The 27,301-nt window shown below is 37.9% G+C and overlaps 4 protein-coding genes across 8 annotated transcripts; 2 read left to right on the top strand and 2 right to left on the bottom strand.

Moving 5' to 3' along the window:
* Nucleotides 1-182: 182 nt before the first annotated feature.
* On the bottom strand, nucleotides 183-2,683 carry LOC121631055. 2 transcript variants are annotated; one of them, XM_041971689.1, is made up of 5 exons: nucleotides 2,418-2,683; nucleotides 2,089-2,144; nucleotides 1,878-1,949; nucleotides 1,453-1,545; nucleotides 183-1,356 (listed from the first exon to the last, which is right to left on the bottom strand). In XM_041971689.1, exons 1-5 carry the CDS (start codon nucleotides 2,452-2,454, stop codon nucleotides 748-750), a joined length of 867 nt encoding a protein of 288 aa, XP_041827623.1. In that variant the 5' UTR covers nucleotides 2,455-2,683; the 3' UTR covers nucleotides 183-747. The 2 variants fall into 2 exon arrangements, with proteins under 2 accessions (XP_041827623.1, XP_041827622.1); XM_041971688.1 differs by having other exon boundaries at nucleotides 1,878-1,952; nucleotides 2,418-2,676.
* Nucleotides 2,684-3,043: 360 nt separating this feature from the next.
* On the top strand, nucleotides 3,044-10,470 carry wdr20a (WD repeat domain 20a). 2 transcript variants are annotated; one of them, XM_041971137.1, is made up of 4 exons: nucleotides 3,046-3,347; nucleotides 6,143-6,325; nucleotides 7,160-8,500; nucleotides 10,168-10,470. In XM_041971137.1, the coding sequence occupies exons 1-4, from the start codon at nucleotides 3,084-3,086 to the stop codon at nucleotides 10,219-10,221; spliced, it is 1,842 nt and encodes a 613-aa protein (XP_041827071.1). In that variant the 5' UTR covers nucleotides 3,046-3,083; the 3' UTR covers nucleotides 10,222-10,470. The 2 variants fall into 2 exon arrangements, with proteins under 2 accessions (XP_041827072.1, XP_041827071.1); XM_041971138.1 differs by lacking the exon at nucleotides 7,160-8,500 and having other exon boundaries at nucleotides 3,044-3,347.
* A 2,058-nt stretch (nucleotides 10,471-12,528) lies between these two features.
* Nucleotides 12,529-16,878, bottom strand: LOC121630711 (MAPK/MAK/MRK overlapping kinase-like). Of its 2 annotated transcripts, none has more exons than XM_041971139.1 (12): nucleotides 16,536-16,878; nucleotides 15,415-15,529; nucleotides 14,971-15,060; nucleotides 14,807-14,877; nucleotides 14,624-14,702; nucleotides 14,490-14,538; nucleotides 14,211-14,389; nucleotides 13,968-14,069; nucleotides 13,691-13,864; nucleotides 13,378-13,537; nucleotides 13,097-13,294; nucleotides 12,529-12,823 (listed from the first exon to the last, which is right to left on the bottom strand). In XM_041971139.1, the coding sequence occupies exons 1-12, from the start codon at nucleotides 16,729-16,731 to the stop codon at nucleotides 12,746-12,748; spliced, it is 1,491 nt and encodes a 496-aa protein (XP_041827073.1). In that variant the 5' UTR covers nucleotides 16,732-16,878; the 3' UTR covers nucleotides 12,529-12,745. The 2 variants fall into 2 exon arrangements, with proteins under 2 accessions (XP_041827073.1, XP_041827074.1); XM_041971140.1 differs by lacking the exon at nucleotides 16,536-16,878 and adding an exon at nucleotides 16,137-16,327.
* Nucleotides 16,879-16,983: 105 nt separating this feature from the next.
* LOC121630709 (nuclear export mediator factor Nemf-like) lies at nucleotides 16,984-27,242 on the top strand. Of its 2 annotated transcripts, XM_041971136.1 has the most exons (33): nucleotides 16,984-17,158; nucleotides 17,256-17,324; nucleotides 17,809-17,911; nucleotides 18,025-18,150; nucleotides 18,286-18,434; nucleotides 18,558-18,625; nucleotides 19,780-19,869; nucleotides 19,956-20,029; nucleotides 20,124-20,194; nucleotides 20,281-20,356; nucleotides 20,462-20,602; nucleotides 20,784-20,992; nucleotides 21,076-21,243; nucleotides 21,553-21,616; nucleotides 21,826-21,914; nucleotides 21,986-22,089; nucleotides 22,174-22,236; nucleotides 22,343-22,455; nucleotides 22,847-22,904; nucleotides 23,022-23,080; nucleotides 23,161-23,281; nucleotides 23,369-23,462; nucleotides 23,496-23,666; nucleotides 23,755-23,797; nucleotides 23,881-23,930; nucleotides 24,185-24,323; nucleotides 25,141-25,218; nucleotides 25,336-25,545; nucleotides 25,724-25,759; nucleotides 25,847-25,953; nucleotides 26,028-26,071; nucleotides 26,157-26,236; nucleotides 26,412-27,242. In XM_041971136.1, exons 1-33 carry the CDS (start codon nucleotides 17,100-17,102, stop codon nucleotides 26,487-26,489), a joined length of 3,204 nt encoding a protein of 1,067 aa, XP_041827070.1. In that variant the 5' UTR covers nucleotides 16,984-17,099; the 3' UTR covers nucleotides 26,490-27,242. The 2 variants fall into 2 exon arrangements, with proteins under 2 accessions (XP_041827070.1, XP_041827069.1); XM_041971135.1 differs by having other exon boundaries at nucleotides 23,369-23,666.
* The last annotated feature ends 59 nt before the right edge of the window (nucleotides 27,243-27,301 follow it).

The following is a 27,301-nucleotide window of genomic DNA, read 5'->3' as shown; positions in this document are numbered from 1 at the left end:
AGTTATTTTCTTTTTAGATATCACAGATTGTCCTGCAAGAAATAGACTCCAAGATAGTTTGGAGGTTATACTTGGTGTTTAATTCCATCAAATTGGATAGTTAACATTCTTAAACAATGAATTGGTCTGCTGAGACCTGAAAAGAATTTGACATAAGGTTCGTGTGGAAATAACTTAAATTTCTGCTCTTTTGAATTGTTCTTATGATGGTCATACTTTATCTGCTAAGTATGCAAAGGAAGGGCTTCCTTGAGGATATCTACCTACCCACTAGTTGGAATATGCATGAAAGGCTTTCAAAAAATTAAAAGCTTTTAACCAACTTGGGTATTTTTTTAATAAACTGGCAGTTTGCATTACTTTTTTTTCCCCTTCTTTCCAGGAAGACGACATCAAGCCAAAGTTACAAAAGGAACTTGTGGACTTTTGCATTTGCTTATTTTGATCAGTGTGCACAAAAATCAAATTGGATCAGCTCATTTTAACAAAAGCATGATGTTGATTAAAATCCCTGGAGCTGAAATTCAGAAGAACTGCTACTGCATTACTGCTGAATGCCATGTTAAAATCAGGAGGTGCTCAAACGTGACAGTGCACTAGTAGGAACTTATTTAATTTTTCTTGGAGAAAAAAAAATAGTATACACCAGTTTAGCTGTACATAAAGTGCATTCCTAAATCATATCTTTTTAAGACTCTTAGTGTGGCTTTAACCTCTGAGTCATTGGTTAGAAAGCTATAACATTGCTTAGACATTCTCTTTTTCCTCTTGCTTGTCTTCCATGTCAACACACAGCCGTTTTCTTGGCCCCAGCTCCACCATTTCTCTTCCAGGGAGACCCCCCTTTCTCTTGCATAGAGATCTGAGGGTACAAGAGCTGGCGGATCTCTCAGAGCAGCTGTTCAAACCTTCCACTGAGGTTTGAAGTCCAGAGGTCTGAGGAGTGGAGGATCCCGTTGAGTGCAAGCCTGAGTCATGAAGTTGCAATTCTATATCCATTGTTTGGATGAGCGTTGATGATTCAGTTGTTCTTTCCTCTGGAATAATTCTACAACCATTCCTGTCACTTTGAGAGGGCCGAGTATCAAGCTCACAATCCCACAGCTCAGAGTCACTTCCACATCTCATCTGGACATCGTTGCTATCTTTGAAGAGTGTAGGTTGCTGATCTATTACAGAATCTCTCACCATTTCTCTGATGGGAACAGGGTAATGAGTGATGAATCGCTTTCTCTGATTCAAAAGGCGACATCCTCCTCCTCCCTTACTCTGCTGCCTTGTTTGTCTGCTGAAGAAACCAGCATCAGTGTTTGACTCGTCAGAATCTTCTGAGCTCCCATCATACGGGTCCAAAAACTGCAGTAATAAGCACACATTCATTCATTCATGAACACAGAACAAGATGGCTTTGCAGCATAAATGGTTGGATAGCAGAAAGAAAAAAATGCTTACGAGAGAATAACTGGCGTGCCGTCCCGCAGACTTGTATGTTAATGACACTGACTGCCGTAAAGTCTCATGCTCTGACGCACTGCTCACACACCCCTGCTCACAACAACCAGGGATTCAATACCTGGATGACTACTACTAACAGCATATGCTCTCCATAGGTTTTTAAATGATCTGTTGTGATACGTGTGGCTTTTGGTTTTATTATACATGTTGTTCTAGTTGTTCTACTTAAGGTTCTTGAACTTGAACTCCCTATAAAATTATCTTGAAGTAATGAGATTTTACAAGTTTCTCTGAAATATTTAATTTTTTCTTTCCTCAGACAATTATATTGTATAAGCCAATTAAAAATCTGTATGCTGTATAAAAATGCACAATGCTTCAAAATGTGTCTGTATAAAGAGATCAAATTGATAGAATAATACCAGAGTGCTGGTGTCTGACCATCTTGGACTGACTTCTGAGTCTGAATCTGTGCTGGACTCCATTTTGCACATCTCCTGGCAGAAAACAGACATAACTCCAGTCCACATAAATATGTCAGAGCAAGAAAAGGAAAAAGTAAATGCAAGTGACTGAAAATTTATAGCCATCTGATAAAGTGACAAAGCACACTTTCAAAGACCCTTGTCATACCATGTACTTTGAAGTAAGCTGGTCCATACTGTTGGGTACATGTCTAATGGTGCAATCTGAATACAGAAGAAAACACATGGCAACAATGAATTTAGGTACTTTCTATATCTATCAATAATCATGACAGCCCCCTCTTACCCAGTCCTGTTAACATCATAAATTGACATTGCCCCATGTTTTTTTTTAATCTGGAAATATATATATTTTTTAAAAATGGTAGATTTTAGTAAATATGACCTCGTTTAATAATTTCAGTTTACTTCTTAAACCCATTTGTAAAACCCATTATGTCTCGTGCTTGAACAGAAAAACAAATATGCTATACAAACCTGGAAGTAAACGTTGTCGTCCTCTCCTACATGCCATGACATTTGCGCGTGCAAATATTTTTGGAGACGAAGATGATGATGCAACAGAGTTGTGAAAATGCAGCCAGGAAAAGTGGCAGGTTAATTGACCAGCAGGTTAGCAGGTGCCTTTGATTTTTAAGCAGCAAAATGTGGACACAGGTGAGTTTAAAATGCTGCTGAGTTCAAAGATTTTGTCAAACTAATACATCCGGTGAATGCTTTTTCAAACTAATATGCTGCTGCTGGAGTTTCTACGTGTGTTTGACAAACCTCATGCACTTATCCTGTTTATTTATTTATTAACCCTGTTCGTTTTGCATTAAGTATGTATGGAGTTGTCATGAGGGTGGTTAGTTTTTTATAAAATTCTGAATGTGTGGATGAACATTTGTACATGATTCGCGAGCAGAGTAATACCCTTGAATAACTTTATTTGTTCAGTTTTATCTAAATTAAACGTTGAGTGCAGCTGGTATGTGGTAGAAAAGCACAAATGTGATAAAAAAAATAAATAAAATAGTAGAAGGGTACCAATTTTAACCCCCCTTTTTCCTCCAGTACCCCGATAAACCATAGGGGGGAATGGGAGAGTCGGAATGCCCGCTCCCATCTGTGCGTAAGATCCGGCCTGGGGGAAAGGGATGAATGTTAATTTCAAAGATGGCGGCGGAGGGAGGAGGGAAGGAGATGAACGAAATTAAAACTCAGTTCACTACTCGGGAAGGTGTCTACAAACTCCTCACTCACTCCGAATACAGCCGTCCTAACAGGGTGCCTTTCAATTCGCAAGGCTCAAACCCCGTCAAGGTCTCCTTCGTGAACGTCAACGACCAGTCGGGTAACGGCGACAGGATCTGTTTCAATGTGGGCCGTGAGCTCTACTTCTACATCTACAAAGGCGTTAGAAAGGTAGCGTGCTAACTATGCTAATGTCAACGGATATTCGAGATACTGCTAGTTAAAGTTCACCACTGGTGTCACAGCTTTTGATGAAGTTCAGGCTTGTGTTAGGTCTATGAAATAACTCTGACAGGTGCTTGACTTTGAAATTAGCTGGAAGCTAGCTTGTTGGCTTGAAGCTAGCTTACCTGTTAGCTAGCCAGCGCAACTTGCTAACTTTAGCAAACCAGCAGCTACTCCGAGGCCATAGGCTAATCTCCGTTTCCTGCTCGTTACTCTATTTTAGTTGTTATTGCTAGCAGGACTGCTGAGGTTACCTCAATAAAACTAGAATAAATGCACCCTTCTGTTGTCAGGATTGAAAATGTTTCTGAAACGGATCCAGTTTGTGATGAAACTCACTAGCGACAGTGACAGTTTTAAGTTTCCACCCGTTACACCTGTCGACTTACTATTGACTGACAGGTGTCGGCATATCACAGATGCTGTTACACTATTGGTCAATGAAGCAGTTACTATCGCTGTAAGGCAAAATTCTGTGACCTAGATAGGATTTAAAGCTGCTGCAAAACATTCTCTTTTGTTTCAGGCGGTTTTTAAATTATTCAGATAGCTGTGTTCAAATATAATGGTACTATGTATTTAGGTTGCACTTTATTTTGCATTTTTAGCATCTTAAATATATGATTTATGACAGGTATTACTCACTTAAGTTTGAAAAAAACTTGACAAAACATAGTCAGTTTGGTGTATTATACAGGCTAACCTGTCTATTAAATTTAATAGTAAATAGCAGTTTTTAAAAAAAAAAAAAAAAAAGAAGTTCTACCTTTAAAATATATGACTAATCTGTCACATCTTAATCACAACCATTATAGGGAAATCTTATCATTTTTGTAATAATTTAGCTAACAAAGTATTACTCAGCATTAACAAAATGGCAAATCAATACATATATCTTTTTGGATTACAAAGTTTTGTAGGATACTAGCATCCTTTGTTATGTCATATGGATCTCAGTTTGGGAACTTCTAGAAAGAATCTGCCCGATTAAATCAAATCAACTCGCCTTTTTAAAATAATTCAATTTTAAGTTCTTTTATATTTGAATATACTTTTGTGGATTTTCAGACCTTTTAGTTCAAAACAGCCAATGTTGATGCAGGGCTCAGACACATGTCTAATGTTTTCTCTAGTTGAGCAGAAAATGGAGAACATGTGGAAATCACATGATAATGGTATCCAGTTATCACAACAAGGTATCTGTTGTATTCACAAGGGATGATACAAATTGTCCAGAAGCTACATTTTTTTAAATATAAGATTTATACAAATTTATGTGTTTTTTTTAAGTTATTATTAATTTTTTTATATCAGTGGTTGTCTTGTATAGTTAAAGCTATCTCCACCATGCTGTCAGCGCTGCAGAATTTAGCTGACAGCCGTTTTGATATCACAGATTGACAAGAATCAGCTGAGTGGTAAATTGAAGCAATGTGTTGTATAATATTTGATATTTACCCATGAGTCATCATTGTCCTGTTTTAATATATGTAGCTGCTGGCTAAATAGAACCTGGAAGAAATTATAGCTGTTGAGCTTAGAGTGTTTATGAAATTTCTGCAGAATTGAAGCTTGATTTTTTTTTTTTTTTTTTAAATCAATGCATAATACGGATATACTTTAAAAAAAAGGGGGGGGCTTTTAAAACAAAACAAAAAAAAAAAAAAAAAAAACCCCAAAAATGGAAAGATCTTTTGTAAAAGTTATTTTTAATCTTATGGCCTCGACACATGGGAGGTGATGTCGCTTTTTCTCTATTAATTTCCTGAATAACTTACACGATGAGGTGAAAATTGCTGCTCAGCTCAGCCAAGTGACGGGCGACATTCGTGCATGCGGAATGTTGCGCTCATTTATGTAAATGTGCACACAGTGGTTTGCTACCCGATACAAGAAAGTTGAAAAATGTTCAACTTTCGTTGCTGTTGAATGGCACTATGACCAACCAGCGAGGGTTTTATTGACTGACCAGTGAGCAGACTAGACATTGCAGTCCGCAACCCCTTTTAACAGGAAGGAGCATATCATTTTATTTGTGTCTGGCCTTCCCATACTTCACTGTGATTTATAGAGATGTAAATAAAAAGGCAGCCGCCTGGCGCCACATTGAGTTTTTTAAATGTAGGTAGGTCCTGAATTTATCTGGATCTTCCTTGAGGTTCATCAAATGATGATTTTCACCATGCTGTTTCATTGTTTGTAAAACAGGATGAACTCAGGGTTTTCTTTCTCTTTTGTACACAGTAGAGTCAACAAGATTTGTCAGTTCGAGCAAAATCTTCTAATAATTTATCCATGATAATTTGTCTGTCACAGACTGCTTTAAAAAAATGTCCAAATTCCCTCCAATGTCATTACCAAAGTTTTGAAGACAAGCGATCTGAGAGCGCGATGCTGTTGTTCATTGTGTTTTGTGTGTTGGGTTTCACCTGGGTGGCCCATTAGACTGTTGTAATTATCTAATTCCAATTCTTTGCTTACCCATACCTTCAAATCAAGTTATATTCAAGAATAGCACTTCATGTTGTTAAACGTGGCGGCTCCTGTGGTTTTAGCATTAGCTGCTAATGTGAGCGGTAATATGCTGCAAAAAACTTTACAGGTGAATGAAATCTACACTGGTGATATTGCATTTATTTAATTAGAATCTGTTCAAATCGATGAGTTGATTTTCTTTCTTTCTTTTAAGCCTTTTCCCTACGCCTAATGTGTTTTCATGCTTGCTCATTCTCTCTTTCCAGGCTGCTGACTTGAGCAAGCCAATAGACAAACGCATTTACAAGGGAACACAGCCAACTTGTCATGACTTCAACCACCTCACAGCGACAGCAGAGAGTGTGTCCTTGCTGGTGGGTTTCTCAGCAGGACAGGTACAGCTCATTGACCCGATCAAGAAGGAGACAAGCAAGCTCTTCAATGAGGAGGTATGTCTTTGAATGACATAGGTTACATTAAAATTCTTAGTGCAGCATCTTCTACTTGTAACTCAGTTTTCGTGTTTAGTCACTAAATCATTTATTGTATTATTCATGTGGATTCTCATCTTCCAAATATGCATATTTTTAGGCCATTGCTACTGCAAAGGTATTTTCTTGCTTTTTATCTTTTCCCACATAATTTATAAAGCGGTTTTCCTTGGTAATAACCTTAAGTAAGATACAACACACTTCAGATGTGTAGAAATGACTCTTCACTTATTTAAAGTTTGAAAGTTTTTAATTGAAATGAATGAAAACCTAACATTTTCCACAGGGTATAAATATGCTTAGTACTGATAAGAATACACCTTGCAAGCGAGAAGTCAAAATAGACTGTTCACAAAATTAAAACACTTTTTTATAAAAGCCATATTATGGCTTGATATGCTAAAATAACTTACCATCATCTCTGTAAGGAATTTAGCAATATACTTGTCCAATCTAGCTGTAATGACAGCTAATGCTTGAACATAGTGGCTCTCTCCTTCACGGTTATTGGTGTCTGAAGCTGTGAGGAACATAAATGTAAATTTGGCCAGTGTCTAAATGCCATTGTTTTAAAAACTGAAATCATTAATATCTGAAAATAGCTTTGGTTGTCACTTCCCAAAAGTGTTTTTAAAGAAAATATTACCATGTGGCCATATAAGTTTTGTTTTAAGGTGTGTGTGGAATAGTGATTTCAGACTTATGTTGCACTAAAATTGTCTTTCTCTCCTCCTATTTCCCTCTACTTTCTTTCTTCTTCTCAAACCTCAACCATCATTCTCTTTTTCCCAGAGGTTGATAGACAAGTCCAGAGTAACATGTGTGAAATGGGTGCCAGGCTCTGAGAGCCTGTTTCTAGTCTCTCATGCCAGTGGAAACATGTACCTGTACAATGTGGAGCATACTTGCGGCACAACAGCACCACACTACCAGCTTCTCAAACAGGGGGAGAACTACTCTGTGCACACTTGCAAGAGTAAATCAACACGTAACCCTCTCCTGAAATGGACAGTGGGTGAGGGGGCTCTGAATGAGTTTGCCTTCTCTCCAGATGGGAAATTCCTCGCTTGTGTAAGCCAAGATGGCTTCCTTAGGGTATTCAACTTTGATGCTGTTGAGCTTCATGGCACTATGAAGAGCTATTTCGGCGGCTTATTGTGTGTATGTTGGAGCCCTGATGGAAAGTACATAGTTGCAGGCGGAGAGGACGATCTAGTGACTGTGTGGTCGTTCTTGGACTGCAGAGTCATTGCCCGAGGTCACGGCCACAAGTCGTGGGTGAGTGTGGTAGCATTTGACCATTACACCACCAGTGTGGAGGAGAGTGACCCAATGGAGTTCAGTGGCAGCGATGAGGACTTCCAGGATCAGATGATCCACTTTGGGCGAGACCGAGCTAACAGTACTCAGTCTCGACTTTCCAAGCGCAACTCAACAGACAGCCGGCCTGTTAGTGTAACATACCGATTTGGCTCAGTGGGCCAGGACACTCAGCTGTGCCTATGGGACCTCACTGAGGACATCCTTTTCCCGCATCTTCCACTTTCACGGACACGGACACATACTAACGTGATGAATGCTACAAGCCCTCCTGCGGGTGCTACAATAATCACTAACACCTCTAGTAACACTACTAATGGAAACAACAGTGGTGCCAATACTCCTGGCATCAACTCCCTCTCTACTACATTACCACGCTCAAACAGCCTCCCCCATTCAGCTGGCACTACAACAGCAAACAGTACCAACAAGGCTGGCAGCGGTGGTGGTGGAATCGGCAGTGGTATAATGGACAGTGCCATCGCTACAGGTGTGAGTAAGTTTGCCACACTTTCACTCCATGATCGAAAGGAGCGACATCATGAGAAGGACCACAAACGCAACCACAGCATGGGTCACATTAGCAGCAAGAGCAGTGACAAGCTCAACCTCCTGACAAAAACCAAAACAGACCCTGCTAAGACTCTTGGCACTCTGCTGTGCCCACGCATGGAGGATGTGCCCCTCCTTGAGCCGCTCATCTGTAAAAAAATAGCACACGAGAGACTGACTGTACTCATATTTTTAGAAGACTGTTTAGTGACTGCTTGTCAGGAGGGATTTATTTGCACATGGGCGAGGCCAGGCAAAGTGGTAAGTTCTTTTTAACATGGGAAATGTGGGAAGATTGAAGTGATAACATTGCCTGTCAGTCCTTAAACATATTCAGAAGGTATACAAAAACTCTTGACATTTTGCAATAGAATTTTTAGCTTTTTATAGTTGTCTCTTCAAGCGGGCAAGTAAAACATTTAAACATTATTATTTCATGTGCATTTGCTTTTCAGTGAAATGTCTTATATGCCTAGGCTTCAAATATAGTATAGCCTATGCTATGAAAATGAAGTTAATGTTCATATATTCCATTCTGTCAGAAGAAGTTTATGTACACACAAATGAGGTGAAGGAAGACATTAACCCATTTGAAATCTTTTCATTGATTCATAATCGTTCCTCATTGCCTAGCCAACAAGTCATCTGTATACATTTGCATATTTAGGGTTGGGTTCTGGTATCCAGTTCAGTTTAGATCCAGTCACTGGTGAGCAAAATTTCCAGCTTTAAGATTGACGGCTAAGACATCTGTTGAGTTTTGCATCTCCTTTTTATTTATTTTTATTCTTATTTATTATTTTCTTTGCCCTTCTCTAGAAAAGACCAATAATCAAAAATATGCAAATGACATTAGCACTTTTTCTTTTATAGACAAATCCTTTTTTGGAAAAAACAAATGATGCATGACTGTCAAATTAACATCAATTCTGTAATGGCTGTGTTTATACATAGTCAATAACCGCAGCCTCCCAAAGACCATAAAATTAAAATCATAATTTAGTGTTAAAGGCAATATGTTGCAACTGCCATCTTAATGTGTCAATAATGGTGAGAAATCAACATTTCGCATCTTAGTTCTCGCATTACAGGGGAAGATTAGTCCTTGAATTGATAAAAATCACTACCACTTAAGTATTTAGGACTGTGGAAAAACGAATAAGAACGGATATAAACTGAATTTATCATTGTCAAATGTTCAAAACATAAAATTGATAAGTTAGAAATTTGCATTTGATAAACGGTTTTGATAAAATACAAGTGAACCCTAACCCTACCCACATTCCAGCTTTTTATGCAAAATGACGCTATATTTGCCTGAAGAATCTCTGCAGCTCCTCGCATGCTTACAGCTTTGTGTGTGTGTAAACTTTGGTGTACTTTCCCTTTGTCTGTGGTTGGAATAATATTTGTCAGAATGAGGCACACAGTATTCTGGATGTAGAACATAGCAAAAAGCCTGTATTCTTGACTTATTTTTAAGCAGGGGGTTTAATTTACACATGGCTGATTACTTGACGTCTGGTTGAAATAGTATAATTCTAAATATGAACCACCCAGTTATAAGAAATCCTGAAAAATGCAGCATTGTAAGGATCAAACTAATAGAAATGCAATAAAAATGTAATAAGAAGTTTGTGCTCAAATGCCTTTTGAAGATGACAGAAAGATGGATCAATGTATAGAAAAACTTATTAAAAGAAATGATTGGTGCAGTCCTGCACAAATGAAGTGCCTTGGTCAGGAAAACCTTGAAGACCAGTCTAACACTGAACAGAGTTTCTTCACTCTGCACAGGCGTTTGATTTAATGGACAGGACTGGGATTTGGAAAGTTGGGGCCAACTTTTTACTGAGCTACTTGTTGCTTGATTTTGCTGCAGTATGTGGACTTTCCCAATGCAAATCTCCTTGTTTTCCTTTTTCCAGGGTTTATTGTCATCCCAAAACCAAGCCAGCTCTCCCAGTGGAACAGTAGTATAGCCACAATTTTTCTGCTGCTAAAGAACCCTGCAACCCAGAGTCTGATGCTGCTCTTCACCCTGCAAGCATTGCAAGTTTTCCTTTTTATTTTCTACCCTTCCCTCTCCCAGTTTTGTTGATGGCTTTTCTGTTATTGTTTATTTAGTTACTTGACTTACAGGAAGAATGAAAACAGAAAAAGGTGTGGTGCAATTATTGACTATTGCGCTATTATTCTGTTCTCTGGAGTTTTAACTCATTTTAGGTTTTTTTAAAAAAAATCTTTTTTGTGTCAGATCTCATCAGACTGTTATCTGAATTAAGGCTTGGCTTTGATAGACACAAACCAGACAATTGAGTCTTGAGATTAAAAGGATAGGTTATTTAATTTTCATATTCTTTTTACCCTTTTTTTTTTTTTTTTTTAAATAAACAAACAAAAAAGCATATTTAACCATGTGTAGGTTGAGAGCTGCTGACTAAAATATGAATTTTCAAATAACTGTCCTTTTATGACCAAGTGTGTGAGCATCTGAAAAAACTGCATCCATCCGCATTGACCACCACTTCTGTCTTGAGTAGAATCTCCCCATTTGATGACTTTGCACTGATTTTGTTAGCTTTTTTTTTTTTTTTTTTTACTACTCTAATGAAAAAAAAAAAAGAGTTGAGGACTGCCTTGTTGCACTCGGCTTTAACATCCTCAGTCTTGAGATCTGAATCTATAAAGCTGGATGCTGCAATCATAGTCTTTTTAAAGGAAAAAAAGTTTGCACTTAAATTAGTTTATTAGAAGAAAATGGCTTTACATTTTTGGGTGTGCTCAGAACTCACAGATGGCTAATACAATAGGTAAAGAAAATGGTAAAACTATTAAAACCTTTATCTATTGAGCATTTATTTTAATATTATTTCAGATTTAAATTTGCTGTATCATAATGTGTATATTGTAATTAATTGATTTGATGGGGCCTAAGCAAACTACCATTATTCCAGTGGAAGTTTTGTCATTGATAGTTATATTTCTAAAGCCTAAAGTATACATATTAATAATATTAAAATAATCTTGAATACACCGTTTTCTGTTCTTTTTTTGTGCACCATGTGTTTGCATAACCAACCTGCAGTGTTCCAAGGGTGAACATGCCAAATTACTGCAGAGAAGGAACTCGAATGAAAGTCTGAGAAGCTCAGGAAGTCTGGCAAACGGTAAAGTGAACTTTAACGAACAGGAATGAGACACTGGAGATGCCAACGTGAGACTTGAAATTAAGCAGCATAATCTTTCCCATTTGATACTAAAGCACTTTTAAGGCATGTTTGTAGTTTGATCATTCCTACATGGCTACTAGAACTACAGAGACATCTGGAATCGACAGTTAACTGGTGAAGCAATCTAGTTTTGAAGAAAATTTTGGGATACTGAATGATTAAATTACTTTACAGTTCTATTAACATTTGTGATCAATTCAAATATCTGACTCAACATTTGTCCAGTCTCTTATTAGCCCATGAGTATATTAATACAAATGTTTTTCTGTGTGAATCATGAAATGTGCTTTTTCATCACATCTTTGGTGTGTTTGTGTGGTATGACTGTTCTGTGTTTTTGCTGTTGACATTTGTACAAGAGGACTTTTGCCCATGAAATCAGTTTGTCCCGAGAACTTCATTCACACTTGTCAGAGATCCTCACATCATTATAATTCTTAGTTATATAGTTCTGTTGGCCTTGAGTTTTTCATGTTTATGATTTAGTAATCTCAGTTGATTAATTAGAATCACTATGAAGACATTAAATATCTTCCATCAGGCAATAAAAATGTCAGTTTGATTCAAATTCATATATAGTCTTTCGATTAGTATACAGAAACTAATAGGTTCACTTGAAAAATGTACTTCTACCTGGTAGATATTTTTCTTAACTTACATTTTAGCACTTTTTTTATTATTATAATAAAACCCCAGGAAATTAATTATTCGGTCGCCAGCTACACTGTAATTATACATTAACATTAAAGTCATTACCGCCTAATACTTGGGTTTAATAATGTTGCAGTGCAGTGGAAATCTGCATTCACTGTACGTTCTTTTTCAACAGTGTAGTTATTCACATCCAAGCTGTGACCACTTTTTCAAAGTGACCATACTTAGAGTTGAACATGTTGATCACTGATTTTAAAAAGGCTTTTTTCTTGTTAAAAAAAAAAAAGAAAAAAATCATTGCTCATTTGTATTTTAAGGGCTCAGGCTTAAATTGGCTTTTAAATGTTTGTAAACATAAAATGCATGACTGGGTCAACTAAAATAGAACTAAACGATACAAACTTAATTTCAACACATAGAATTTAATCATAATTAATCACAAGGATAAACGGTTTGGTATTCCAGTTGTAACTAGTAAGAGACTTATCTTGTTTCCATTGCATTTTTTAAAAATCATTTACAAGGATGTTTTTGCTTTACAGATTATAGTATCAAGCCTGTACAAATGTCCTCAAATGTCTGTTAGGTATGCCTGTCCTGCTTGACGAGCCATCTTGGCTCAGATGTCTTTGTGTTTCCGATCCAGAGGTGGCATACAGTAGGTTTTAAAAGCTGTGCGGTGTGACTCATCCCGTGGCTGTGAAGAGAGAAAATGGAGACTGAATGGCAAATCTAAACACATTGCAAACATTAGCAAGGCACTTGTGCTTTTTCCCCTGCCTTATTCCTCTAAAAAAAGAAAAAATCACATTGATCATTTCCAAAGAGTTTTTCTGAAATAAAACAAGCCCTTCAGCTGCGTTCCACGACATCTGTGTATTTTCCATAGAAAAATAGACGAGCAGGAGTCCTAAATAAATCAGTCTGAACTGTAAACAGGCAGGTATCGGTGTAAACTTGCCATATTTACCTTTGTCAGCTGTGACTGGCACTTTTTTGATGTAATTGCTGGCAGTGTTCCTCTGTGTGTGATGGGAAAAACAGGAAGAGTGGAGACCGGGAATGAAATCTGAGGTCCTGGTGCAACCATGTTGAGCTTGGGCAGCTCTGCGGGGCAGTGGGGGCCATTACGTCTGAGGAGTGGGTCTGCTACATGCTTCATATTGAGCTAAAGACAGATAAGGTAATAAATGGGTTTGGAGCATTTCACTTCAGATGATTCCAACACTGAATCGTAAAATCTGGACTTACGCTCATTAAAGGTGTCTGTCTTATGTGTCGTCCTCTCAGTTGTTTACCAAGTCTGGTTGGTCGCCAGATGTGCTCCAAGGGGTTTTGCTTCACAGTTCCCCCTACTCCATCAAAAGTTCCAGAAACTCTGTGAAGAGTCTCTGCTGCATTCTCTGGCATCCTGGTTTAAAAATGACATTTATTTGGTTAACAGAATATGTTCATTTCATATTTTGAAGACTTTCCTCAGTTTTAACATATGTTTGTTTGAAATCCTGGCAATTAAGATATATAAATAGCTTCTTTTACATCTAAATAAAGTTGAGAACTTCACCTGATTTCTCTAAAGTATGTGTGCTTTATGGATGTTTCTGCAGTGATGCGCTCATCAGGGTCATAAGCAAGCATCTGATAAAGCAGTGACAGAGCTGGAGCAGAGCAGGTTGGGATTAACCGTGAGATGCCAGTGCCTTTTTTGGGAGGGAAGTTGAAATGCATCGCTCTAGATCTGCCAGACATTAAGATATCAAAACAAGTACATCCAGTGTATAAACAGTTTTTATGTGTGCTGCTTCTGTGCTAAGACAACATGTTGAAGAATAAACACCTACTTCTTGAACTTTTGGAGTACACTTTGATCTGGCGTCCCCAACACTTCGTGGATCTTGGCAACTTGGTCCAACTCACTGGCTCCAGGGAAGAGAGGATTCAAGCTGAAACACATGGTATCACTGTTAAATCACAGCTATTTTACATAGCTCTTAAAACATGTTTATACTTGTGGGCAGATATGATTAAATTACACAGGTGAATGAAAGTTTGAGTTTAACAGGTGACAAATCTTACAGAGATACCTCATGATTTCAAAGAAGACACAACCAGCACTCCAGATGTCCATTTTCAGGCTGTAATATCCATCAGTAAGGAGGCATTCTGGGGCTCTGTACCAGCGTGTGGAGATGTACTCCGTGTGTGGGGGCTTGGAGTACACACTCCGAGATGAGCCGAAGTCACCAAGCTTTAAAATATTTTGCTGCATTTCATGCAAAATAAATAAATAAAATTTTCAAAGGTTTAATGTCACAAATCAAAACCCATTGACAACATTCTTGCTAAATAAATTAGCATCTTACTTTTATGAGGATATTTTCTGGCTTGACATCCCTGTGAAAGATCCCACATCTGTCAAAAATAAGAGAAAATGTCAGCATATCTAAATCATTTTTATTTTGAGCTAGATAGAAACTTGAGTTTTTCTTTTTTTAACCTGTGCATATGATCAAGTGATTTGCACAATTGGTACATGTAGTTCTTGACTGTATGGTCAGGCAGTGGCGTTCGTCTTCCTATAAAGAATGAGCAACATCCATTATAATTATGGTTTGTACAAAAATGTAATAGAAACAGCTTCCAGTTGCAATTCTAGTGCTTGTCATACTTGCAGACTTGCCTTGTATGAACTCGTAGATGTTCATCTCCATCAGCTCACATATTAAAGATACAGTTCCAGTTTCTTTGTCACTGAAACATTGTGTTGGATCAGTATGTCATGCCACAAAACACAAGTGTAAGACAAGAATAACAATGTGTGTTCAACAACACTCCGGTACTCACAAAATCAGTTCATGTAGCTGGATGATGTTTGCATGAGGACTGAGTCTCTTCATTGCCTGGACTTCCCGTAGGTTGTGGGCCTGTTCCAAACTTGAGATCAAATTATATGTGATTAAAGTTAAATAGCATTATAGTTGCTTTTATGTTTATTTGTACAGAGTAATTTGGAGATTACATAAGAACTGAGAGTAAATGCAAGCTTTTCTATTTCATAGCTTTTTAGGACATAATTATAATTTCACCACACAGTATGAAAAATTACTGAGGGCAGTGAGAAATCACACTTTGAACTGTCAGTTGAAAAGGCAGGGTAAGCTAACATCTAACAGGATGCTTAAGGCAAATGAGGGTGTCAAGTTGCCTGTTCAGATTTCAACTGCCCATACACAACAACACAGGATATTAAAATTAGGAGAAAAAACAGGTTATGTGCAGAATAAATACCTGTTAATTGTTTGCTTCATGGTTTTACATGCATAAAACTTCCCATCTTTCAGGCTCTGTGTTTTAACCACCTCTGAAAATGCACCCTCTCCAATTTTCTTGATTATTTTGTAACCTGCAACAAGTAACAAAACAATGACTGATAAAAGGTAGAATCATTTGTTTAACATCTTATAACCCAATACTAGTTAAAATCACTTGAGTGTGTGAGGGAATCAAGACTAAAAAAACAGACCATACTTGTTCTTAATTAGTCTCACTCAACAAAAAATATAAAAATAAAATAAAATTCAAAAAGTTAAATCTCACAGTAGTGACTGATTACTATGTGCACATGTTTAAATGTAAGAATGCATACGTTTTTTCTTCTTTTTTTGCATAGTATTCGGATGGAAATTAATATTAACTTTTAAATTATTGCACATCTGAAATATTATTATTATTATTATGATTATTATACTAATCTGAAGCCAGCCTCACCATTATTTCGATAACGTCACGAAAAGACGTGCTGAAACTTAAAGGAAATGTAACAACTCTTTCCCGTATTTTCTGTTTGTATCATACGTCTTTGTAACATTCACTTGTGTATTTTTATTACAATAGAAAAAAATAACATGACCCTGAAAGTCAAAAGTGAAACATTAAATTAGGAAATGTCATTGACATGCGTACTGTGTAAGACCTGCTCTCACTCCGCTCGTCTTCAGCTAATTACTAACCATGCATTCCTTTCAGTCTTTGCCGCCGCATGGCAGTCGGTTATCCATAACATACGTATCTATATTGTACATTCCACTATTAAGATGGTAAATTAAACTTTTATCCCGCGTCGATGTGAATAAAGGACACTGAAGTCGTCGCGGGTGCTAGCCTAGCTCCGCTAGTAAACCTTGTTAGCTGAACTGTCGCCTTGGTAACGGAGCACGCCTTCGCCCTCCACTCTGACCTAAGGAGGAAACTGGAAACTCTGACTGAATGTCACAATTCTGACTCCTCCGCTTAAAATGTTCAAGATTAAAACCCAAAACATGTCCTGCCATGTATGACTAACGCCAGTCAAGCAGATTTATTCACAGCAGGCCCAAATTTTCGACAAGACTTATTATTTGCCCCCTTACCTTCTTTCCAGAGATGGGTGGTGACCATAAGCTCAGATGTTTTTGGTTGCGGGTTGTTGTTCTGCACATCTGCAGCATTACCCCTAATAATCCAGTCGGTAGTAGGAGGTTTTTTGCATGCATTTCGAAGGCTTGCCCTGTTTTTAACGTCAATAAGCCATTTTGAATAGTGCATCATTGGTGCACATAAATTCATAAAAAGCCGACCATGAGCGTAGTCATTTATAAAGGCAGTTCCCGCGGGAACAAAGCAGCTAATTCACTGCATTAATATAATAGCATTACGTTACCAGACACGAATGCATCTCATACACAATGTATTCCACTCACTTACGGCTACTGTTTAAAAGGCGTGGACTATTTTTTTATTTAATTTTTTTTTTTTTTTTTTTTTTTTTTTTTGCACCTCATGAGCTTCCGTTGAAAAAGTACTTTCTGCGCATGTTCAGTCATTTTCTGGTGTTTTCATGCTGATGTTGCTCGAGATGTGAATATTTCCTTTAGTGTTTATCTTTCTTTTCTTTATAGTATTCGTATATAAGTGGAACTCGGATTTTAGTCAGCATGAAAACAAGATTCACCACTGTGGACATCAGGGCAGTTATTGCCGAAATCAATGCCAAGTAGGTGACAAGTGTTCGGCTAAGCTAACTTACTAGCTAATGTTGAGTTTATAGATGTTCCTCAGTCATTCATGTATTATGCATCTTTCTTTCACAGCTACATTGGCATGAGAGTGTACAACGTGTATGACATCGACAACAAGACTTATCTTATCCGTCTACAGAAGTAAGATCAGTTTGGAAACTTGTCTGAATGTTCAAGTATAATAAGAAACTAAACTAGTTAACAGTAACTGACATGACATAAGAAAGCCGAAAACGGCTGTGCTTAACAAAATGTTCGTTGGTGATGATAACCATCTCGTTATCTCGAGATAACGGTTTAATTATTACCTTAGCCAGGGCGGAGATCATGTAGTTTGTGGTTTTAGTTTGTTAACAGCATAATTTAAAAAGGTATTGGCGGATTTCGATGACATTTCGATTTGATTTGTAATAAACTAATAAGATCAAAAATATTAAATAGTTTTTGTATCACTCTGGTGATAGTTATTCCAACTGTCTAAATAAACAACACGCCTAGTTTTAAGTGTTTATCTCATTAATTCATTCGTTCGTTCTACTGGTACTCTGGTACATCTAAACTGAGTAAATACACTTATTTGCATGTTTCTTTTTCAATGTAACCAAGAGTTGTTGTTTTGTCTCAGGCCAGACAGTAAAGCTGTCCTGCTGATTGAGTCTGGGACTCGCATTCATTCCACAGACTTTGAATGGCCCAAGAACATGATGCCTTCAGGCTTTGCAATGAAAGTAGGAATATTTTAATGATTTATTGTGAAATATTAAACTTTACATATTAGTAAGAGTTTCATTATTTTTTTAAATGACATAACATGATTCTTAATTAACTTTTCTTTCAACAGTGTCGTAAACACCTGAAAACACGCCGACTCACCCAAGTTAAACAACTTGGAATTGACAGGATTGTGGACATCCAGTTTGGCTCAGATGAGGCTGCCTACCACTTGATCATTGAACTATATGACAGGGTCAGAGAACTTAATTTTATTTTATTTTATTTTTTAAATTACATGTCTAGCATCCCATACTATTCAGATCATACCTACCCAGATCATATTTACCTTCGTCATAATTCTAATATCCAACTTTGTGTCCATTTTCAGGGTAACATCATTCTTGCAGACCATGAGTACACAATCCTGAATCTGCTGAGATTTCGTACAGCAGAAGCAGAAGATGTTAAGATAGCTGTGAGAGAGCGATACCCAATAGAGAGCGCCAAATTGGCTGAACCTCTCATCAGTTTGGAGCGGTAATGATAGTTTTACATGTGTTTACTGAGTTTGGATAGTCATCAGAAATCATGTAACATTCATAATGACAATACTGGAGGAATCTATTTCCATTTAATGTTTTTATTCATTTTTTATTATAGACTAACAGAAATTCTGATCAAAGCACCGAATGGAGAGCAAGTGAAAAGGGTTTTGAACCCTCACCTTCGTAAGTAGCCAAGTGGTATAACATTCAAAGCTGTCCCAGTGATTGAGATGAGATTTTAAATGCAGGTTGAAGAGTTGGACCTCCCTGTAAATAAAGGGATGCACGGTCTAGTTCCTGTGTGTAAGTAGAGGACATCCAGGGCTGTTTTTTGTTCTTTCTTTAGTCAAGGTGACATCAAGAATAAAGCATGCCATCCTATAAGAAAATAGTCAAGTTTTACACCAAAATCCCTTCAGAAATCTCTGTAACATACTCAGATTTGATCATGTGATTTTATGTCTCAAGTCTGCAAAGGCCTCCTGGATGATCAACAACTCTACTGTGACAATTTTTTTTGTGAAAAATGTCAACTTTTTAGCATAAATACACAATATTGTGTAAAGGAAAATAAGCACTGCACCAAAGCTTAAAGCCGACTCTGAAGCATGAAACAGAGAGGATCATGTTTAGAGTTACTTTGCTTATTGAGATCATAAAATCATACAAATGACTGAGGAAAGAATAAATGTAACTTTTTTATGCATTAAATTAGATTCATTCAACAAGTACTAAATCCAAATTGAGGTGCAATAGGAAGTTCAGCATCTTGCCCAATAATACCTTAATATTTAAGAAGTTGAAGTTGTTTATTAAACCAACAAGCTACTAACTGAAAGATGACTGCTCATCATCTTTGCTACAGCTGCCAGTATTGAGAAAGTTCAAAGGAAGATGTCAGAGAAGGGAAACTCACGAGACACTTATCCATACAAGATAGTGACCCATCCTTAACATACAGTAATCAGCAACAGAATAGATTTAAAAACTCTTGGCTCCGCCTTTTCCATGCACATTGTTTAAGCCTCAGATAACCTTAACAGTCAACATATCTAAGAAATATGTTTCATACTGAAGAAGGCTAAAGAAGGCTACACAGGCTGCTAAACTTAGTTAACTTTTTTCCAGCTTTTACAGAGATTTATCAACATATTAAAGAAAGACATGGGACATACACCTGTTGGATGTGTTTTTCTTTTTTTGTAGCTGTTTGGCTATATATAACAGTTAATAAACTCTTTAAATAAACTGTTTGTATGAGTTTCTATTCATTTAAAGTTTATTCGGTGTGTAAGAGGCAAGTTATAATCGTATTTTGTCTCTTTTCTGAACTTTAGCCTATGGAGCCACTCTGATAGAGCACAGTTTGATAGAAGCAGGACTGCCAGGTTCTGTCAAAGTTGACAGTCAGTTTAATGTCTCTGAAGGTATAGTAGGAAAGTTGAAGTACTTTTTTTTATTCTTTTAAATCAAATTTGGAATTAAACTGTAGTTGATCTGTCTGTTTTTTCAGTTGCACCAAAAATCCTGGAAGCCCTGCAGATTGCAGAAACTTACATGGAAAAAACGGAGAACTTTAGTGGCAAAGTAAGTAAGGAATCTTTCACGAGCAATGGGGAAAATATTTTGGATTTTTAAAAATGATTTATTACATTTAAAAAAAAACTTATATTGTTCGAAGGGTTTCATCATTCAAAAGAGTGAGAAGAAACCCAGTCTAATTACGGGGAAACCCAGTGAAGAACTACTTACGTAAGTCTTGTGTTTCATAGTAGAATGTAATTTTTCTAGCTGTTTGAAATAGTAAATTAGTTGATGTCAACATTGTCTTTGTACAGATATGATGAATTCCATCCATTTCTCTTTGCCCAGCATGCAAAGAGCCCTTATTTAGAGTTTGATACTTTTGACAAGGTGAGTACTGGCATGATTGCCCTTTAAGTGTGTCTTTAGGTGAGAACATTGAAGAAGTCTTGTTTGGAAGAATAATGTCATTGCTGAAATGATCCTTTTATCCAGGCAGTGGATGAGTTCTTTTCTAAGACGGAGAGCCAGAAGATTGATGTAAAGGCTTTGCAGAAGGAGAAACAGGCGCTGAAGAAGTTGGAGAATGTTAAGAGGGACCACGAGCAGAGGCTGGAGGTTTTGCACCAATCACAGGTTAGCACCAAACAGCTTTATGCTTGTCTTCATGACTAAATCCTGCTGTCTCATGTTTGCTTGCATGAAACTTCAATGTTGGTTTTGTTGTGACCAATTAATCAAGATTCATACTTGTTAGACAATTTATCTTCACATTGCTGAAGTTGATGCACAAGAAATCTTGCCTCGTGTGCTGCAGGCGGTTGACAGAATAAAGGGTGAACTTGTGGAGATGAACCTTCCTGTGGTAGAGAGGGCACTGCAGGTGGTGTGCAGCGCGCTGGCCAACCAGGTGGACTGGACTGAAATTGGCACTATTGTCAAGGAAGCCCAAGCTGCTGGGGACCCTGTGGCCTGTGCCATCAAAGAGCTGAAACTGCAGACCAACCATATCACCATGCTTTTAAAGTGAGATAATTACTAAAGCAGGAAGCATGCCTAAAGTCCAAATGATTAACCATTCACAATGCTGTGTAACTTTTTATTGCCAGGAATCCCTATATTTCTGATGAAGAACAGGAAGAGGAGGAGAAAAGTGATGCAGTGGAGGAGAAAGGGAAGAAAAACAAGAATAAAGGACAGAAACAAAAGCTGCAAAGGAACAAGCCCATGTTGGTGGATGTGGATCTTGGCTTGTCTGCTTACGCCAATGCCAAAAGGTGGGTTTACTCTCCAGTGTCGGCATCACTAGTGTATCAATGTGGATATGAATGTTTGGTGGTGGTCAGAAAGGCTGTAGGCGCGGATTGGCTGCCACGTTGTAGTTTACCATCACCAGGTATGAGTGAGGAGTGAATGAATAATGGATACAATGTAAAAGCGCTTTGGGTGCCTTGAAAAGTGCTAAATAAATCTAATCCATTATTATTATTATTACTCTTTAGGATTTAGACACAGATATAGGCTCTTTGTGTGGAAAGCTGGAGAAAGGTTTCAGTTGATCAACCTTGTTATTGTGCTTATTTTAGGTACTATGACCACAAACGTAATGCTGAAAAGAAGGAGCAGAAAACCATTGAGGCAGCAGATAAGGTAAGGAAGCTGCCCTTTGTTTTATCCACATGTGGACTTGATTCATAGCAGTCATCATCAGCAGCAGCAAGCAGGACCTGCAGTGGTTTTTCTAAGGAAAACTCTTAATGTGTCTTATAACCACTGGAAATTTAAACAACTTTTAATCAGTCGCTATATTTTGATTCAGGATTAATCGATAAATGTTCTTCCATTTCATGTCATTAAAGGCTATGAAATCTGCTGAGAAAAAAACTCAACAAACGCTTAAGGAAGTCCAGACAGTGACCACAATTCAGAAGGCCAGGAAAATTTACTGGTAAGACACACTGTTCTACTAACACTCTGATCATTCAGCATGTACTCATTTTTCATCTTTCTTTTTGTCAGGTTCGAGAAGTTTCTATGGTTCATCAGCTCTGAGAACTATCTTGTCATTGCTGGACGGGACCAGCAGCAGAACGAGATGATTGTTAAACGCTACCTCCGGGCAGGTTGTGAAACTTCTGTGTATCTTTTGAGAAATAAATACCTTCAAATGCTGGATTACCATATCATGTGTACTTTTACTTTGTCAGGGGATATCTATGTTCATGCTGACCTCCATGGAGCAACAAGTTGTGTCATTAAAAACCCTTCAGGTAAATGAAATGATTTACTATTCAACTCAATTTGCTCAATTCATGTTGTTTGTTTTCTTTTATTTGTCTTCATGCATACCTTTGCCTCTCCCTCTTGATGCTGCAGGGGATCCAATCCCTCCCCGTACTCTGACAGAAGCTGGCACTATGGCTGTGTGCTACAGTGCTGCTTGGGATGCCAAGATTATCACCAGTGCTTGGTGGGTTCATCATCATCAGGCAAGTCAAATTTTATGAGGGATGACATGCTTGCTTGAGTACCAATCAGTCACAAAGAGCTGAAATTAATATAAAAATCTATTATCTCGTCTGAGTGCAATAATCTGCAGGAACATGTTGGGAATTTGTGTTATTACTTTCTTACATACCTGCACTCACAGTAAACGTACCTAAAGACCAGTTACACTCATTCTTGCCAGTAGCATCTCTCAACAAAACAGTGCACATACCAACCACCAAACCAGATCTGAGAGGCATAACAAGTTGCCTGAGGTGATGAGCAGGTCTTTAATTTCCCCGAATCCACATCTGATCAAGTAGCTGTTTATAGTGTAGGTTTCAACTCTGTTTACTCCTTGTAGACATAATGTAACTGGTAACTGTTTCTCAGGTGTCTAAGACAGCACCCACTGGAGAGTATCTGACCACAGGAAGTTTCATGATCAGAGGTATGACACACTAATCTAATACACAATATATATTTTATTTAAGGAAGCTCAACTTGCAGCACAGTTTTAACTATGTTAGATCACAGGACTTATTTCCTCCTCTTTTTCTTCTATTAGGGAAGAAAAATTTTCTGCCACCCTCTTACTTGATCATGGGTTTTGGATTCCTCTTCAAGGTAAATACGAGATTTCACTACATTTTAATTTATATTAACACATCTATGTTAATTTTCATCTCTCTTGTTGCCTCTTGCAGGTGGATGAGCAGAGTGTGTTTCGGCACCGAGGGGAGCGAAAGGTCAAATCGGTCGAAGAAGACATGGAGGAGGTCACATCCAGAACTGCTGAGCTGTTAGAGGAAGGAGAGGAGCTGATGGGTAGGAGGACAAATCAACTTTATTTTTTCGTGTTCATAAAAAAAAAATCCATCCACACGTTGCAGTTGTTTCTGCTGCCTTTTGCAGGGGATGACAGCAGCAATGAAGACCTGGAAGAGTTAAAAGCAGAAGATGGAGAGCCCCGCGGCATGGAAAACAAGATAAAAAAGGAGAACGATGTAGAGATGGATGGTGATGTCAGAGAAATGGGAGCTACTCCTGAGGAGGCTGCAGCAGATGCAGGAGGGATGCAGTTAGAGAACAACAACATGGAGGAGCACAGAGAGGAAGACAGCACTAAAGAAAAGGAGCTCAAGAGTGAAGAAAGTGAAGAATTCAGTTTTCCAGACACAACCATCTCCCTCTCTCATTTACAACCCAGCAGGTAATGTTGCCTCCTGTTAAGGAATTGTTGTTGATGATAATACCAAGACTGGGAAATCTGTCAGTAAATTCTCCTTCCCTGTTTCTAGAAGTGCTCAGAATCCTGGATTTAAAAAGGAAAAAACAACTCAGGTAATTATTTATATCACTGACCTTTAAAGTCATAGATTTAGTGTACGTCACACACTCATGTTATTTCATTGATGCTGCTTTAGGCCCAGGTGGATTCACAAGGTAGAAAACACATGACTGCAAAGCAGAGGAGGTGAGTGATTGAAATTTGAACTTTTAGGACTAATTAAACCATGAAAAAAAACACACACACACACGTATAAAAAAACATCTGAAAAGCATTTCATAATTGAAGAAGACAATACTCTACTTTTGTTTATTCCTTCTTCTACTCGCCATTAAATACACTTTCAGTTTCAGGTGATTCGGTTTTTAATAAAAATGAGATTTGAAGACAGCAGAACTGATCAGCGATTGATCCTCAGACATTTATCTTGCAACTTTTAGGGAAGAGAAGAAGAAGCAGAAACAGGAGAGCATCGCCACTGAAGAGAAGATGGAGATGTCATCTGATGGATCTGGGATGGACCAGGGGTCCAAAAGTGGAGGAGGGCCTTCACAGCCGCCTCTGAAGAGGGGACAAAAGGTAATATAATGTTACCTTTTTTGTACTAAGCAGTAGATGTAAACATAGTTTAGAAATAATTAACAAATGTTTATGTTGTAGAAAATCTGGGTACAACCTAAAAGAAAAATCACATTGGAGTTTAAATCAGTTAATCTCAGTCTAAAGTCAACAGCCAGTAAAAAACCCCAAACGAGCTGTAAGCTTTTAAAATGTCATTGGTACCTTACATTTCTCTATTCCACTGTCACACAAAAGTTTGGGTACGTGTGGCCTTTCAAACCTTTATAAGCTCTGACTTCTAAAAGCTTATCCCATCCTCTACAACTGTCAATCCCAGCAAGTGGCTTGATCATGCTTTAGGCTCATGTTGCAGCAGATAGCACGGGGAACGGTTCACTGGCAGAGCAATGAAGGTATTCATCACATGGTTTGAAAAACAGTTGGAAATTTAAAGACTGTGGCTAGAAGATAATGATGTGAAACTCTATTGTTGTAGCTGTTGCTTGATCTACTGTTAATATAGATCTGTGGCTTGATCTCAGAAGAACAGTGAATGAAAGACATTTTTGCCCTTAAAATGGGTGAAAAATCCTGAACTTAGAGCAGACACTTTGGCTACAATGAGCACTGATGGGAAGTGATTGTACAAGGTGCTCAAACTTGTACTTTTGGTGCTTTTTTCCTTTTTGTTATTCAGATACAGTCAAATGTGAAAGCAGACATCATCTTAGATTTAATGCCTTTTATTCCCTCATTTCCTTTTAAATGGTTTGCAGTCTAATTTATCAACAGATTATAAAGATTAATACCAGTGCACCTCCCGTTGTTACTGCAGAACAAACTAAAGAAGATCAAAGAAAAGTACAAAGACCAAGATGAAGAGGACAGAGAGCTGATGATGCAGCTGCTTGGGGTGAGGATTATTAAACTCTTCAACCCACAATGTGTACTTGTTACATTGACATAACTATACTATTCCAGTTTGAGTGCCGGCAGTAAATAAAAATTCCTGTTACTTTTCTTTCTTTAGTCAGCTGGCTCTGCCAAGGACGAGAAGGGGAAAAAAGGAAAGAAAGGGAAGGGAAAAGAGGAGCCTGCCAGGAAACCTGCCTCTCAAAAACAACAGCAGAAACCTCGTCATGTGGTTACTGCAGAGAAGAAACCAGAGCAGACAGGAGGCGGGGAGGAGGAGGAGAGGCCAGCTGGAGATGAAGGAGGTCCTGGAGAGCAGGAGGACAAGGTAGACAACTTAAGAGTCCAGTCATTATGTCTGAAATGTGCACTTCCATCTCAGTTTAATTCAAACTATAGCGATCAGATGCACTCTATCTTTGAAGAAATCATTGCTACAGAGTATAAAGTATTTTGTGGCAAAACCTTGTTGGGCTTTCTCAATTTATTAATTCTGTCTTCTCCAGGAAGAAGAGGTGGACCAGGACAACCCCGGCGCAGAGGTGCGTTACTGATGTGGACATTTAAGCTCGACAACAAATCAGTTACTGAAAGATTGATATCTAAAATCCCTTCATTTGTTATATCAGGAAGCAGAGAGTCTGCTCACCTCTCTGACCGGCCAGCCTCACCCTGAGGATGTGCTGCTGTTCGCTGTGCCAGTCTGTGCTCCATACAGTGCCCTTTCCAACTGCAAGTATGTCCAATTAACCTTTTTGTGAAAGACAAAGTGAGAGTTTCAAAGACTAATGAGCCATTTATTCCCTGTAGACACAAAGTGAAACTTACACCAGGTTCTCAGAAGAAAGGGAAAGGTATGGATGAATGATCTGTTTTATATTAACACATTGAAAAATATTTTAAATTTGACTGCACTATACTTTTTTCTCCTCTTACAAGCTGCTCGAACTGCCGTACTCAGTTTTATGAAAGCCAAAGAAGCCTCATCCAGAGAAAAAGACTTGTTCCGCAGTGTCAAGGTAAAGAATTTATAACTAAAACTGTCAACTCAGTTTATGACCAGTTCACTAACATAATACAGTATCTTTGGGTCTGAGATTGAAAAAATTTGAGCACCAATTTTAATCATTTAATGCACCACAAAAATCCATGTTTAAAACAGCAGACTCCAGCTCCACTTCCTCTGTGTTGCAGGATGGAGACCTTTCCCGAAACATGCCAGGGAAAGTTAAGGTATCTGCTCCAAACTTGCTGGCTGCGAAGAAGAAATGAGTGAGGGGTGAATATGGACCTGTCAAGAACTGCAACATATATTTCATCAGCACATACCTGCAGTTTATTGGGACTTTATCTGCATCAAGGTCATCGGGGTTGCAGATTCCTCCTCAGTTCTGCTCCCTTGTTTGTATAAGAACTCTTATTTTAAAGATTGATTGTATTTGATGATCAGCAAGAAGAAAAGAAAAAGAGACCTTAAGTCACTGTATGTGTTTATTCCTTGAGTACAAAGTAGGCATTGCAATAACAGTTTACATTGTAGCCTACAGTTTAAAAAAAAAATAACATCAAGGTAATTTTGTGCAAACCAGGCAAGTACAAAAAGTCCTACCAACATGAGGCATCTCAGTGCAACGTGGCTCAACATCCAATACGCTCACTATATATGAAGTTATCCATTAAATTAAAATGCTACAGGAGCCAACAATTTAAAGGCTATGAAAGCCTCTTTGAGATCACAGAACTCACACACACTTCCTCAGCAACATATAAATAACTGTATATACACAAATAACTGAAAGTTTACATTTCTGATTTCAGAGTATAGTCTTAATTAGCATAAAGCACTAGTTTTAGGTCTGTGAGGACCAAAGTAAATAAGCCCCGGTTAAGCAAACATCTGTGTTCAAGATCAAAAATTAATGACAAAATGCTCCCCCTCCCAAAAAAGCGTCAGTTAAATCAAAATAGTATTTTGGACTTCCCAATTCTGCATTTAGTGTTAAGACAGTGTTGACATGCTAAGATTTTTTTTTTTGAAAGAATACCAGCAGGAATTATAGTTTCACAACTATTTTTAATTGTTT

Source organism: Melanotaenia boesemani, chromosome 20 (assembly GCF_017639745.1).
Source record: "Melanotaenia boesemani isolate fMelBoe1 chromosome 20, fMelBoe1.pri, whole genome shotgun sequence".
NCBI classification, from domain to species: domain Eukaryota; kingdom Metazoa; phylum Chordata; class Actinopteri; order Atheriniformes; family Melanotaeniidae; genus Melanotaenia; species Melanotaenia boesemani.
The sequence above is the reverse complement of the archived record's forward strand: the minus strand, read 5'-3'. Positions and strand labels throughout refer to the sequence as shown.